Source organism: Crotalus tigris, unplaced genomic scaffold (assembly GCF_016545835.1).
Source record: "Crotalus tigris isolate CLP2741 ecotype Arizona unplaced genomic scaffold, ASM1654583v1 scf7180000020201.887925, whole genome shotgun sequence".
NCBI classification, from domain to species: Eukaryota; Metazoa; Chordata; class Lepidosauria; order Squamata; family Viperidae; genus Crotalus; species Crotalus tigris.
In genome coordinates this window covers 45,774-61,868 of record NW_024097902.1, presented here as the reverse complement: position 1 = coordinate 61,868, position 16,095 = coordinate 45,774, and the positions used below count along the sequence as shown (strand labels likewise).

At 38.5% G+C, this 16,095-nt stretch overlaps 2 protein-coding genes across 4 annotated transcripts in view; one reads left to right on the top strand and one right to left on the bottom strand.

The window, feature by feature from the left end:
- The window catches only part of PPP4R4 (protein phosphatase 4 regulatory subunit 4), a 75,158-nt gene extending 70,797 nt beyond the window's left edge, over positions 1-4,361 (top strand). For all 3 annotated transcript variants that reach the window (XM_039365882.1, XM_039365884.1, XM_039365883.1), the window contains one exon: positions 562-4,361. In XM_039365882.1, coding sequence (XP_039221816.1) covers positions 562-639 — 78 coding nt within the window. In that variant the 3' untranslated portion in view covers positions 640-4,361. The remainder of the gene's footprint in view (positions 1-561) is intronic.
- A 1,386-nt stretch (positions 4,362-5,747) lies between these two features.
- SERPINA10 (serpin family A member 10) lies at positions 5,748-15,597 on the bottom strand. The gene is made up of 5 exons (XM_039365895.1): positions 15,496-15,597; positions 14,181-14,902; positions 9,952-10,225; positions 9,228-9,375; positions 5,748-5,962 (listed from the first exon to the last, which is right to left on the bottom strand). The coding sequence occupies exons 2-5, from the start codon at positions 14,878-14,880 to the stop codon at positions 5,771-5,773; spliced, it is 1,314 nt and encodes a 437-aa protein (XP_039221829.1). The 5' UTR covers positions 14,881-14,902; positions 15,496-15,597; the 3' UTR covers positions 5,748-5,770.
- Positions 15,598-16,095: the final 498 nt, after the last annotated feature.

Sequence of the window (16,095 nt, the reverse complement as noted above, 5' to 3'; positions counted from 1 at the left end):
GAGAATGCAGCTCAGTAGCATCTCATGGAAGGCCCAGGGCGGTTGTATATCATCAACATACTGATACCCACATGCTTACAGATGACTTCACCCAGTTTTCTGTATTGATCACTATTAAAACAAATGAGTCTGATTTAAAAAAGGATTCTACAATAAAATTATTTTAATATGTATGTATATATTTTTTCCAAACCAATAGTTTAAGATTTGTGTATTCTGAGGTCCATACGCAGACTTTTCTTTATTGCATAGTAATGGATGGACAATTTCCACATAAAGAAAATCCACAAGGTGTGGGCGATGGGTGGAAAGGAAGCCAGTGGAGTTGGATGGCACAATGGATGGGAAAGTGAGTGCGCCTTGAATCAAGAATATTCTTTTTAAAAAGCATCGCATTGTTGGATTTAGAAGAAATAATGTTGATTCTTTTTACTTACAATACATGAGCCTAAGATCACAACAGTTTTGGGGCTGTAAATGATGATTGCAAGAAGTTAGCAGTTCTGAACACTGTTAATTTGATCTGCTCTGTGTGATAAGAGTGTTTTTCTTTCTCTCAAGGAAAAACAGAAAATTAAACTCCTAGAGCTGGTGAAAGAAAGCATGCACACCAAAGACCACCAGAGCCAATGTGGCTGAAGCCAGGATTGGACAAAGCTAGAGTACAACCTTGAATTTAAGGACCAGGAAGGAGGGATTGATTTGATACCATAATGTTAACATCTTCTGTCAATTAAATAAATTCCTATGTTGTAAAATATCTTCATAGAAATAATGTAATATGTGCAGAATGCCAATGTTGTAAGTGAAGTGCTTAATTCAACGTTACTTTAGCAATGTGCTTTAAATCTGCTGCAGCTAAAGAGACAGGGTTTCCCTACTTCCCCCTCTCAATTATGCCTTCTACTAGGTCAGGTTATTCAGTTTGGAATGAAAGTGCCCTCTACTTTAAAATATAGCTATTTACAAGCTTATGGACTCCTAATTTGCCTTCGCTATGGAAATAGGGCCATATGTGTGAAATTGCTCTGCGTATAAGAATTAACTGAACAAGTGACACTTTCTCTTTCAAAAAAGCTTTTAAATATCGAAGAAGCTTCAGTGTGGAATCTGGAAGCATGAACAGAGAAATGTGGAGAAGTGTAGTCCTTTAAAATAAACTTCTGCTATAATTTTAGATAATATTGCTTATCTAGTGTATAAAATGTCAAGAGGATTTCTTTTCACTTTTTAATAAGAAACAGATACCTCCAAATAGCATATGAATGATTTCTTAAATTTCACATTGCAATTTTATTGTACAAATACTTTGTTTTAATTTACCAGTATATTCTATTGTAGTTTCTCTTTATCCAACATTTTAGAGATGATTAATCTAGTTTTTAATTAGTAGTTAATTCAAGCCATCATGCTTTTAGCTATATCAACATCATTCTGTTTGTATTCATGCTAGCATTCCTATCAAAATTTGCCTGCAAAATGCAGTTTTATTTAACACATTCAATTTATGCCAATACTTGAGAGAGACTGTATGAAGCTATTGTCAGCTTCTCTACTTCACAAATGCAATCAGCAAAACTATATTGATATCAGACTATCTGTTTTTTTAAATATGTTGGTGTATGATAAAGATAATCTAATTTGTGAATGAATAAATGTGTGGTTACTTTTTACAATGTGAAATAATGAATGCTTTATGCACAATAAAATTTAGGCCATTAAAATTCTGGCATGTTTTGGGTGGGAGAGATTTAATTTGCAGCTTTTAATTTAAATTAAATAAAAAATAAAAAAAACAGACAGGAATATTCTGTATCCACTGCACTAGTGATTAATATGTAAGTAATACATGCAGCATAGCAAAATTCTCTGCTCCTATAGTAGCAAACCAACCCCTTGAACAATAAGCTATTCACTTAAACACTAAAGTAGCAATACCTGAAAAGGCTCGTTGTGCTGAAAATCTTAGTTTCAATACCTGGTCTTTCCAAATGGATCTGCAAATGATATCTGTCTGAAGCTCTAGAGAACTGTTTCCATATTTAAATGATATCAAGCTCCATGAACTGGTGGCTTGCCTTGGAATGAGTGGGGTTTTTTTTTTATATTCTTAAGAAATGTACATTCATGGTATCATGCAGAGAGCATTCAGCAATCCAAACGTAGCAACTACCGTAAATGCCGGCGTACAAGGCAACCCGGCGTATAAGACGACCCCCGTCTTTATAGCCGGGCCGCATTCCTAGAACGTCGTCTTATACGCCGGAAACTACCAGTATTTCCGGTGTATAAGACGACTCGGCGTATAAGACGACCCCCGTCTTTGGCGCCGATTTCAGCGCTCGCGGAAGTCACCTTATACACCGGCATTTACGGTAACTTTCTCCATAATGTTTCTTTTTCATCTCATTAATAGACACTGTCCCAAATTTCAATCAGTGTCAGTCCTCTTTTTCTTAATTAACAGCAAATACAGCCTTCTCTTAATGATGCAATTCATACACTGTTTCCCAAAAGTGAAACTTTCTAGTATTTTGGGATATTGCCCTTTGCTGAGTACTGCATAATTATAAATTCTGTGATCAAGTCTATATAGTAATCCTTTGTGTTCAAAGAAGAAGCACTGTGGTGCTGTTATCCTTGGCACAGAAGTGACACTGCAGTCCCAGACTGGAGGTGTAGAGTCTAGCACAATGGGGCACTGGAAACCCATTATTGTAGTAACTGAGTATTATACTGTGATGCTACTCACAGTTTTCTATAAGTTTTGGACAGTGCTGTCTTCAGTGCTGATGGAGGCTTCATAGCACAGGGCTAGCCAGTAGGTTCAGTCAATAGCCACAGCTTTTAGTTCCCTTGGCTGGATGACCCAAGGTTTCTTTTCCAGTATCTTTGAGTAGTTGCACGGTCAACCTTTTGAGGTGTTTTCTCAGACTCTGGTGTGCTATAGAGCAACTGGTAAGGCATATGGTGGTCATCCATTCTGATGACATGTTCCACTCACATCGTCTGGGTTTTGATAGTCAGGGATTTAATGCTGGTGGACACTGGTGGATCCAAGACTTCCAGGTTGGAGATACAATTTTGTCAACATCTGCCTAAGATGGACTACAGAACGCACATATGAAATTTCAGGTTTTTTATGTGTCTTCAGTACAGTGTTTAGGACTCACATCCAAATAAGAAAGAAGGAATAACCACTGCTCTGGAGGCTTTCAGCTTTCTAGAGATGATAAGAGATGATATGTTGATAAAGCACTCTAGTATGCAACTAGTGCCTGGCTGGCCTTGCTAATTCTGCAGTCAATTTCTTTGTCCAAAGATGCATCACTAGAGATGATGCTTCCCAAATATCTGAAGCTGTTTACATTTGTCAACTAGGTGTCCTCAATACTGATTGTTGGTTCTACAGATAGCATTTGGCTAAAATAGTGCAGTCTTGTTCAGATTGATAATCAAGCTGATTATCTGATAATCTAATCAGCTGATAATCAGAGCCATAGCAGTGTCAGAAATTGTTCAGCATCAGCTGGAAATCACTGTCTTTGTGCATCAGGAATGCACAGACATTAGCAAAGAGGGTTTCTTGAATGACTATATAGAAGCACCTTGTGCACTCAAGTGGTGAAGGTCAAAGAGGGGGCCATCCAATTGGTACCTGATACACAGTTCCACCTTCAGACCCCAGACAAAATGTAACATGCAAGTGAAGAACAGATTCAATAGAACTGGGTTTAGCACACCATCCTGTTTTACTCCATTGGAAATAACAAATGCAGTTGATGTATCACCATGATAAAGAACCTGTCTTGTCATTCTGTTGTAGAGTAGCTGAATCAACCTCACAAATTTCTTTGGACATCCATAATATCTCAGGAAGATCCAGAGAGATTCCTCCTTTATAGTGTTTAATGCCTTTGTCAGATCAAGAAAGACAGTAAAGAGGCATGTTCTGCTCAATGCATTTCTGGAATCACCTCATGTCAAATATGTCTGCTCTACTCCATTCTGGCTGAAAGCCACATTGCACCTTTGGGACGTTCCTTTCCAAGACAATGACAAGTCCTTTCAAAAGAATGAAGGCAAAGAATTTGTCTGTGTCGGACAGCAGTGAGATACCTCTGTAGTTTCCACAATCTAATTTGCTTCCCCACCTCTCATTTTCATGTTAACTGGTACATATTATTTTCCCTTCCCTTCTGCTGCTATTAGAGCTTCTCTCCCTTGTAATAAGTGCAAAATTCTTATTGTAGATCTGTACACTTCAAGCAAGACCAAATTGATGAGGATAAACTCATGAAGCACTTGAAATAGTTTTGGTTGACTGCTTTCAATGACTCTCTAAAACAGTGTTTCTCAACCTTGACAATTTTAAGGCATAATAATAATAATAATAATAATAATAATAGTAGTAGTAGTAGTAGTAGTAGTAGTAGTAGTAGTAGTAGTAGTAGTAGTAAAGTTGGAAGGGACATTGGAGGTCATCTAGTCCAACCCCCTGCTCAGGCAGGAAACCCTACACCATTTCGGACAAATGGCTGTCCAGTCTCTTCTTAAAAAATTCCAGTGTTGGAGCATTTACTGCTTCTGGAGGCAGGCTGTTCCACTGATTAATTGTTCTCACTGTCAGGAAGTTTCTCCTTAGTTCTAGGTTGCTTCTCTCCTTGATTAGTTTCCACCCGTTGCTTCTTGTCCTGCCTTCAGGTGCTTTGGAAAATAGCTTAAGTCCCTCTTCTTTATGGCAGCATTGCTGGCTGTGGAATTCTGGGAGTTGAAGTCCACATGCCTTAAAATTGTCAAGGTTGAGAAACACTACTCTAAAATAATGCAAATGATCAGCTGTCTGCAAAGAATGTAAATCTTTCCATTCCCCACCATCCAATTAGAGCGGAAGAAGCTTCTTGGATGAGAAGTGAAATGTATTCAAAGAAAAACAAAAAAAGTCCACTTGCCTCCTGAAAAAGCATCTTTGGGACAACCACAACCTGGATGACTGAGAATCTGCATAGACATTGCTAATAAATACTTTTGACAGCAGCATTAACTTGTAGCACTATGCTGTGGTTCTAATTCTGATTAGCTTGCAGAAAACATTAGTAATTTCTTTATGTTGCGAAGAGGACCCAACTATTTCTAACAGCAATAAAGAGTACATATCATACACTGAGCCCTCTTTAAAAAAAAAAGTACAGTAATTTTCAGCTGTATTTAAAGTGTAGACCTCATGACCATAACAACTGAACAAAGGATACTATTTTGTCCTCCTACTCTCCCCAAAACCAGGTCCCTGCTTTTTATATATCTTGGATTAATAATTCTGGAGAACGTGCCCATTATTTTTGACATACTGCTTTGTGTGAATGAAGATATTTCCCACACAATGGATGTGGGAGCTTTCTCTTCGACTATGCTCCTTTTTGCTATTTTAGTGTTGAATGCTTTGGGGAAAGGGATTGTGTGAAAGTAATCTTTTCCATTAAATTTTTATTCTAATTCTATTTTCCTGAAAGATATTATTTGCTGTGTATAATAGCATAAGAGGAAAATATTGTTTTGAGGAGAGAATATTTGGTGAATATATTTTAAGAAGGAAAATGTTTACCTGTTTTCCATATCCCTATATTTTTCTCCTGAAAATTAAGAAGTTAGTGCTAAAGCATATTTAAAATGTGTTCTTAGTATATAGCATGTAATTTGACTTGTGGTGGTGGGAGGGGTTATGTCATTAAAATAGGATGCATCAAAAAGAAATTACTGGGTTTTGTTTAATTCACAGTTCTGTAGGATTAGTAACTCTGCCCAAAAACAATACAATCTTGGTAATATCTTCATATATCATAAAAATGAATGGCCGATTTATCCGGATAGTATCAGGCAAAGAGTATGCCATGATTTCAGATACACTGACAGCTGCAGCTTCTGTTCCTTTCTCATCCACCTCAATGCTTGCTCTTTGAAGAATCTAAAAAGAATGGAAATATATGGAGATTTTTAGTAAGATGCTCACATTTCCTATCAACTGGTCTGCCTCTTCAACACAGATTGAAAATTGAGCATGCATACATTTTTTCACTTATGTGGAAGCAGCATCCTAAATCCACAGCTACAAACACTTTGTCTCAATAAGAACATACTGGGGATATGCCAGCATTGAATTTTAAAAGATAAACATTCTGTAGAAGGGAAATTAAAAGGGGCAGTCAAAAAGATCCCATCTCTCCAGACTTCTGGACATGACTGAATCTCAAAAGTCACTAGGATAGTTAATGAACACAGTCAAGGAAAATATTAGCAGGAAGCAGGTTTCCTCTAGGACAGCGGTCCCCAATCTTTCTGGCTGGCGGCCTGGCTGGGGGGAGGGGGAGAGGGGAACTGGGCAGCGTGAGCAGTGAGCTGGCACACATGTGCACAGCTTGACTTGTGCAAGTTGAGCTGTATGTGTGTGTGGCCCACCACTTGCATGAGTAAAGCTGAGCATGTGCACATACACATGCCAGTGCCCACCGCTCGCACAGTCCGGTTCCAAATAGGCCACAATCTGATTCCAAATAGGCCACAGCCCGTATTTTAGGGACCCCTACTCTAGAAAATAGAGAGAACAAGTGAAACATACAGAAATATGCAGAAGTGACAGGACTACCAGATTTGAGCTACAAAAAATCACTAGGTGTCAGCAAAGAATTCAGTGTTTTCCATCCTACACAGAAGTTTGCAGCCCAGATTTGTTATCCCTAAACAAAAGGTGCATAAAAGAAAATTTGTTCAGCATTTTGTTAAATACATGAAGACCAGCAATTAAAAGACAGACAGACAGAACCAGGAGTAGGTGGGTGGGTGGCTAGTAATAGTAGTAATGGAGGTTACGTGATTGTAGAAAATCTAAATGAATTGATGGTCTTTTTGCAAAAGATTTTGAGCAGATACTTGATCATGAACTCATTTTTTCAAGAAAAAGAAACATTTGAAAATGAAGAATATATATTTATATATCCGATAGTGATAATTAGTGATACAGTGCTAGATCATATATGGCAAGAGATTATTGAGCAGAGCAGTCTGTTTAATAGTAGTTTGCCAGCATCATTCTCTGGACCCAAACTAAAGGCAGTATTGTTTGGTTGAAAGCAATACAATAGTCAATGATACTGAAAATCACTGAGAGATATATAAGGATTAGTAGAGTCAACTGTCTCAGATCAAATCCTTACAAAAGCCATTTAGTTGAATAAGATAGTTTCAGTCGCATATATCAACAAAGGTTGCTTGGAATGAATTCAGATAGTCTCATCCAGTAAGGTCTGAAATTCGGAAGGTCTTGCACAGTGTTATTACATAATACACAGGATCGGCATACATACTATCAATATCATGGATTAAATCATGTTTCCTTAGCTTGTTACTCTCTACAACTCTACAACAACTCTACAAACTACTAGCTATCATGATTTTGACTGCTGTAACTATGCTGAAAATTTTCAAACTAAAATCAGATATATTGAATTGTAGTCAAACTCTTTGGCAGGTTCAAGTCACTAAGAACTGAGAACTAAATTAGATTCTTCCCCATAGGCCACTATGTATAATACTAAATATTAATATTTTAAAATAATACATATCTATCATAAAATAAATAGTCTGCAGCTGGTAGAATTTGGGATGCCATTTTTCTGGGTTGGAGACATTTCCTGATAATCTGATTTCCTGATAATAAAATGGAACACTAAAAGGGATGGTTGCAGAGGATCACAGTGTAGGTAGATTGGATTATTTAGCATGAAATGAGAGTTAAATTCTGAGCCTTTCCTACTCTTATCAGAACATGTAGGTTCATGCTATTCTAGTCATTTCTAGTTAACCTTGAATATTCTTAGGAGTTAAATAGTTGTATAATTACAGTAAAGTTAATCTGTAGCACTTATCCAAAATGGTTCTGGATATGGATCACTCAATGAGGTTGAATCTTGTAAAGGCAAAAACCCTGTGTCTACAAATGCAACATCAATGACGAGGCATGATACTTTTGTTTAGATCTATACCAGTGGTTCTCAACCTGTGGGTCGCAACCCCATTTGGGGTCGAACGACCATTTCACAGGGGTCGCCAAACAATGCAGTCCACCATTTTTTCCCCTTTTTCCTTAGCTGTGCTACTCCCTCTTATTCTATTAGCTTTTGAAAGCCAATAGAATAGACTCTATTCAAGAGACTCTATTCTATTGGCGTTCGAAAGCCAATAGAATCTCTTGAATAGACTCTCTTGAATAGAGTCTAATTCTATTGGCTTTCAAAAGCCAATAGGAATTGTCCAGGCTGTCTCTGCCCTGCTGAGCCCGCCAAAAGTCCCAGTCTGCAAATGGTGCTGCAAGTTGTCTGCAGCTAAGGGGAGTTTTCTGGACGTTTCCACCCCTCCGTGCTGAGCAACTACTAAATGTAAGTAAAAGAAGGCCAGGGGTGGGAGGTGGGAGACTGGTGGGTGCAGGGAGGGTTGCTGGTGCGCGTGGGGCCTGGTGGGTGCCTTACATCCCTTGGGCTGGGCCAGCTGGTGGCCCAGCCGGTGATCACCCTGCGCCCTCACTGCCACGTGCCATGGCTGCCCAGGAGCGCCTGGCCTGCCTGCCACCGCACTGAACGTGCGGCGGCCAAGGTAAGGCTAGCGGGGCAGTGGCAGATGCAGGGAGAGTTGCTGGCACGCGTGGGGCCTGGCGGGTGGCTTACCTCTCTTGGGCTGGGCCAGCTGGTGGCTGTGCCATCACTGCCGCTTGCTAACTATGCCTCGGCTAGCTCAGGGGGCGGCACCATGCATGCGCAGCGCTCCCGGGCCAAGGCGGTTGCTGGGCGATGGCCGGCGTGCACCCTCGGCCTGCCCAGTGTGCGCTCCAGCCGCAGGAGAGGAGGCGGAGTGTGAGCGCCTCCTCCTGCCCCGCCCGCAGGGAAATATAGGTAGTCCTCGACTTACGACCACATGGTTGGGGGTCACGGCATTAGGAAGGTTGAGAACCACTGATCTATACAGATCATGAATCGATGCACTCCCCATCAGCTATGATCATGTAACTCATCAATTTGTGAACTATAAGATCCTGTTTCTTTTTTCTATTGTAGTTAGCATGACAAAGTTGAGAAACCCACGTTTAGCAAGTGGGTCTCCAGTAAATGAATGGGTCTTCATGTTACTTGTTAAATATATTTGGTTGAACAATATAGTAAGTATAGTAATTATTTTTTTACCTGTGATATTTTTACGAATTTATGATTTGTGAGATGGCTTAGGTCTGCTTTATAAGAGAAAAGATCTTTAATTCCCAAATCCTGAAGCAACTGATCCATGTGATATGTCTGATCTAGTTTGAAGCTTGGAAAGTAAATATCCATTTTCCTGTAATGCAAACAAATATAAATGCAAGTTGAAGGAAAATGTGCATACACTGGCCTTTGTATATACAGAAAACATGCAAAGATAAATAGCAGGCAGCAGAACATTTGCATATTGTTCCCCTCTTTCTGGATGCTATGAAAATTTGAGCACCAATGATGCAAAGGCAATGATTGTGACAAGTTTTGCTTGAATTAATTGGATAAGTTCAACTTGTGGAAGAGGAAGCTATATGAAAATTTCAGACATCTGGAAGGCTTTCATAAAAATGATGTGGAAGATTTTACAGAAGATATAGAACTTCCTAAATAAATAAAAGTTGATCCTTTTTCTTAGCAGACTAGGTAATAGAAACTCAATGTTTTTTATTTATTTTTGATGAAGCAATATATTGTAAAGATAAAATGGCTGTCTTTGGCACATTTCAGTGGCCCATTCCCAGTTACTTCCTTTTCTTCCTCTCCTTGTCATTTCTATTGTCATTTTTTTTGTTTGAGTGGCCATTTTAATTTGTACTACAGGATTTTCTGTCCAGGATTTTAGGAATAAAAAATGTGAAGTGATTGCTATGACTTGTACCTGATCTTCATGGTCTTAAGCCAAGATTCCACAAGTTCATTGGTTAAATCATCTTCAATAAACATATAATCAGCTTCCTTCACAGGCATAACAATCAGCATCTGCACAGTTCCTTTATATGGCAGCTTTATCACATAACACTGCAAGGTCTTATCAAATGTGACAGCAATTTTGTCTGTCTTGAACATCATTGGCACTTGGACAGTTCTGTAATTATCTATATAAAAAGTTTCCAGCTCTGTAAGTTTAGCAGAAAATGGATGTAGCCATTGGCCTGAAAATATAAATAAATGCAACATGTTATTTTATATTGTGATATAATCCAGAATTATTGAGGGAAAATTCAACAGTAATCCAGATACAAATCACCCTGATTTACTTCAATTTAAAGGTGAATTTGTGTTCTTCCATAGTATGATTGAAACTTTAGATCTATATTGCACTCTTACTGCATGTCTGAATCTTTGGTTCCGATCCAATTACAGGGGCTAATGACAGTTTCACATGAGATTCCTTTTCATAAATAGGACCTGCACATTAACTAAGTCTCTTTTTGGAAAAGTAGTGATTAATTATATGAATCACCAGTTCAATACAGCCCCACTTCATTTTGAAAAGCTGATAAATGCTACTGCTTACTTTTTCATATTGACTGGCTCCATGCATCAGTAGGCAGTTCTACTTCACTGTCACAGATTAATACTGTAGTGTCAGTGAGCTCCATGATCAAATGGAGACTTAAATCTGTACTTCCCACCACTTGAGAATAATCCTACTCAGTATATTTAATCCAATATTCATTCATTCGTTCATTCATTCATTCATATATATCTAAGTATTATCTTGCTTTAACCATTTCTTGGTTCTGGCGTCACCTACTTTGCTTGCAATGCCAAGGCTCAAGTGAGAAGCCAGAGGCACCACATTTGCTATCTATCCTATTGACCAGTTTCCTCTTCCTATCAGGAATTTAAAAGTCTCCCATTCCACCATCATTCCCAGCACAACTTTGTGGGATCAACAAGACTTCTTTGAATAGCTATGGAGGCAGAATAGCTATGGAGGCTCCATCACAGTATTTTTGTCTCTTAAAAACTATTGCCTTACTGTTCAATGTGATTGTGCCAATTCTTCCCCCCACCCATCCACCAAGAAATGTTTAGTTACCTCCTTGTAACCTCCAGCTACAATGGGTGCCATCCTGCATGATTTCCAGTTGCTTTAAACACACTGTACCCTCTAGGATTTAAACCACCCCTTTATATTCAAGATAGCAGATGTACTCATCCTCCCTCATCTCTCAGCAACACACTTCAGTGCAACTTTGCAATTAGAAAAGAATCTGAGCAAGAGCTAAAAATAAGAGAAGTGAAATTAGCAATATTTAATTGCAATAGGCTTTTTAGTTGCCATGGAGCCCTTTTCAGATATTTGACAGGCAACAAACTATGCTGGAAATATCTTTCTGATCCCATTCACTCCCCTTTTTTTTGGTTATGAAAGAGACAGAGAAATGAAATTCACAATATTCATAAAAAATTAGAAATTCAGCAACATATAGCCCATGCAAGGCAATATTTAACTGACCCTCCCATGAAAATTGCAAGGAGGTATAATGAATTTGCACATCTGTATGAGTCCTGGCCTGGCTTCAAAATCATATTTGTTGAATATTTGGTGGGGGAAAGAATTCACTTGACAGTTTCACTACGTTCAGAGCAAAGCATATACAGAACTCTGTACACAGAACTCCTTCTGGACTTACCATTGCATTCACAAAGCTCAGAAATGGCATAAGGAGGCATTGTCTCATCCCACTTTCATATATAGTATTCTTCATCCCTACTGTAGGTCTCTTAATATATTAATGTTAGAGAAGGTGCCATTTGAATTTCCCTTAAATACCATTTTAAAAAAAAATTATTAACTGGAATTTTCCTTCAGCTATGTCCTGAGTTCAGACAAATAGGATAAGAAACACGTTAATATGCTAAATGATTACACAGCAATATTTGCATATCTCTCTTTCCCTATCTGGTTCTCAGGTGACAGAAACCAGGACCTATGCTGGCTGGAGGTTCTAGCAATTAATATTTTAAACTATTAAGAGTCACCAGGTAGGGAATACCATGCTCTGTTTTATTATTGTAGAGCTATAGAAAATTTAGTTTCTCACTCCTGATTTATACAATAATTGTTTATTAAAACTTGGGGGATCTTTTATGTGTGTAGGTTCAACTTTAAAGAACTTTTGAAGAGTCATTTAGGTAAAATATACCATGTAAAAATTGTGTCAATCAATCAACTTCCCTTTGAAATTATGGCTTGGTATTCTGGCCCAATTAAAAAAATAGAGTTCTTAATATTTCATAGGGACATTTAGGGGCTTTGGCAATTTCAGGTTTTTCCAGTGACAAGTTCTACAAAACCATAAGGAATTTATATATCATGAAGGTAGTCCTCAACTTATAACCAGTGAGTATTCAAAGTTATGACAGACCCCTCAAAAGCTACTTGGTAAAGCTGTGGTGGCACAATGGTTAAAATGCAGTTTTGCAGGCTACCTCTGTCCACAGTCAGCAGTTCAATCCTGATGGGGCTCAAGGTTGACTGAGCCTTCCATCCTTCTGAGATCGGTAAAACAAGGACCCAGATTGTTGGGGGCAATATGCTGACATTGTAAACTGCTCAGAGAGTGCTGAAATGCATAGTGGAATGGTATATAAGTCTAAGTGCTTTTGCTGTTGCTATTGCTACATACGACCAATTCCTGACATTAAAGCCATGGCAGCACCCCCTCTGTCATTTGTCCTTAGAAATGCTGCAGTACCCACCTGCTGATCTTCCCCTATCTATTTCCCTGCATGGCCCCCACCGGATCTCCACAGGCCTTGGCCCTGCTTCCCACTCCACATCCTCTTTGTTGTGTCCTGAGCCTGCAAATGTAGGCTTGGGACATTGCAAGGTTCCCAGGCAATTGCAAAAACTGTCCGGGACCAGACTGAGTGGTGCCAGCCTTGTGCGCATGCGCGAGGCGCAAAAGCGTGCCATTAATTATTGCTGTTTTGTCCGGGGATCCGGACACTAAATAAGGAGGCCTGCGAGCCTCGTTCTTGTTGTTGTTGGATTGAGCAGAAGGAGAAATAAAGAGCTATTGATTCAACCATGTGTGACCTTCATTCCCCATCAAACGAAGGACTTAACACTCTTCCTCACTTATCTTTGTTGCTGGGTCATGTAGTGTGATCTGGAAGTGGCTGCCATTTTCTGAGTGGCTGCATTGAATTATGGTTGCTCAGAAAATGGTAGCCACTTCCAGATTCATGTCACATTCGCCCAGCAACAAAGTGACAATCCTAAGAGTGGTGGGATTCATCTAGTTCGCACCACTTCAGCAGAACTGGTAGCTAATTTTTTGTTGCCCAGGCCCAGAATGGACTTCTGGAAGCGGCATCCACACAGAGAAACGGTTGTTCACATATATGAATCCCACCACTGGGTAGGAAGCAGATCATGGGATGTCTCAGAGAGTGAGTGATGTCTTGGGAGGTCTGGGACAGGTGGGCCTAGGCCTGCTATAGGCCTCTAAAGGCTCTCCCCATCCCTGAGGCACCCATACTCTGCTTAAGGATCCACATAGTCATTTAATGACTGCATCAAGGAGAGTAGAGGATAGTGGTCATTAAGCAAAGCAATCTCGCTTAACAGCTGTCACAACATGCAACCGTAGTGGACAGCTGTAGGTCAAGGACTACCTGTAACACTATATCTTAGATTTTTCATCTGTTATGAAAGCAGAGAATTGCCTTAAATTTTACATGAAATAGCACTATATATTACTGGAAGGTAAGTAGTTTTCAGAATGCACACACATTTCTCCTACCTAAATACCACTGGCAACATTTGCACTGCAAGTTCAAAATAAGAAATGAGGACCAAAAATGATAACAGCCTTTATGCATGGAAATATCCGTGAAGTTAAAGTATATCAGATGAGAAGGATTATTGATGTGAACCAATTGGCCTTTCCACCCATAAACAAAACATACAGGAAAAGGAATAATAGCTATGAGAATGGACCCTTCTGTTGACACACTTTGGGGGACTAAGTTAAGGAAGTTAAGGTTGTCCACATTTTTACAGAGAGACACTCTTATAAAGCTACTGTAGCTGGTGCCCTGAGCTTTCCTCTTTAAAAACTATGAAAGAATCAATGAAAAAACAGTTACCTTGAAATAGTATGTAATTCAGCAGAATGATTTTAGTATGCTGATCAAAATCATGAAACAGTGTTGGGGTTCCCCCTCTTGTGTTCTTTTTAATGTGCTCATTGACCACTTTTTGGGCAAGAGTAAAGTTGCGGAAATCAACTGACAAAAATTCCATGTCAAAGTATTGTTTGGACAAGTTATGGAAAGCATTCTTGATCTGAAATTCTTCCTGGATGAAAGAGAAGCTATTCTGTGAAAGAGTGAACTCTTCATTTTGGGTGATGTTAAGCCTTAGTTGTTGGAACAAAGTCAGAAACTCTTCATCTTTTTCTTTCAAAGATGGCAGATTTAGAGATTGACTTATTTGGTGGCAGGTTTCCCCTTCTGAAGCCAACATGAATATTGCTAGAGCAAAAGACAGTGACAGTGGGGAGAAGAAGATATTGTTGTCATGCTGCAGTGCTATTTTCCTGTAGAGATTGAAGCCAAAATTGTTAATGTTTTCTGTGAAATTGTGCAAAGTGACTAATGGTGAGGGGCTTTTTCTAGATGACTCTTGAGTAGTATCATGTGGATAATGTTTATCAGAATCATTGAAAGGGAAGAGATTTAACACTAAGCTCTGTGGTACCTCGACTCCTGATTTTTCTGCAATTCCATTTGATAGGTACATTTCAGCAATAAGTCCAAAGACGACCAACAAAAATTTAGTTTTCATTTTGCACTTCGGTTACTTCTTTCTGGTGAACAGAGTAAATATAAATTGATGACACAAGTTAGTATTGTAATTAAAAAAGAAAGGATGTTTTGGCATCTGTAGGCTATAATAGAACCCCATCCAATTCATTTATCCCATTTATCCCAATATCTTTTCTAATGGTAACATCAATGGGATTATCTCATGTTACTTTATTTCATATTAAGCTAAACTGAGATTAGAAATCTTCCCAAATTCACTTAGTTTTCACTCTTACACTGGAACAACACAACACACTAATGAAAATACTAAAGTCATTTCTACATTATTTCATATGTAAAAGGCCTTACTAAAGATGTAAATATTTAATAACAGAATCCCCATTAAATATGGAGCTGATGGCAAGACAATTTTATGTAATCTAATAAAATGGAAGCTCCGTTGACCAGAAAGAAAGAGATTCTAGGCAAATTGGCTTATTCTGTCCAGTCTGATTAGATCATATTTTAAAAGAAGGACACTTTGAATGCACTTTTTAACCCCGCCCCCGATAACAATATATAAATCATTTCCACTTTGCAACTCATAATACTTTTCATTATAATTTTAAATTAAATGCAAATGCTTTTATCTTACCTGCAGGACAGCCTCTTTTTTACTTTTCTGAAGCCTGAAAAAGAAAACAAGTTACAACATTAAGAGGGATGGTGAGGTAAATATTTGCTATTCCAAAGTGTAGCTCCATAGTTTTGTCTGTTGTAGATTAACTGGATTACAAACAAGGATGCCTTGCCATAGAACAGATTTAAAGATGAAATAACCAGATTCCAGTAACTAGGGTCTGTTGGGTAGCTGGATTTAAAATTAAAGAAATAAACAATAATAAAGGGAAGGATAATTGTCATATTAAAGGGCTGTTCACAACCTCTAATTGAAATTAATCAATCATTGATTGCATAGTACCAAGTGCTGCCCTTACTATATCCCTCCTAATTATGAAAATAACACTGTTTCTTTGTTTTTCATATGCTAAATGGTCTTCTGACTGAAATTATGTACTTTCAATCCATTTCAATGTACCGATGCCAAGATGTCAATATTTATTTATTTATTTGTTAAATTCATTTGCCGCCTATCTGGCTAAGGGGTTACTCTAGGCGGCAATATAGAGTTGCTCCATTTCCTTTTTTTACTGTGTTGAGTTTTCCTGTGTTCATGTTTATTATGTTTCAGATC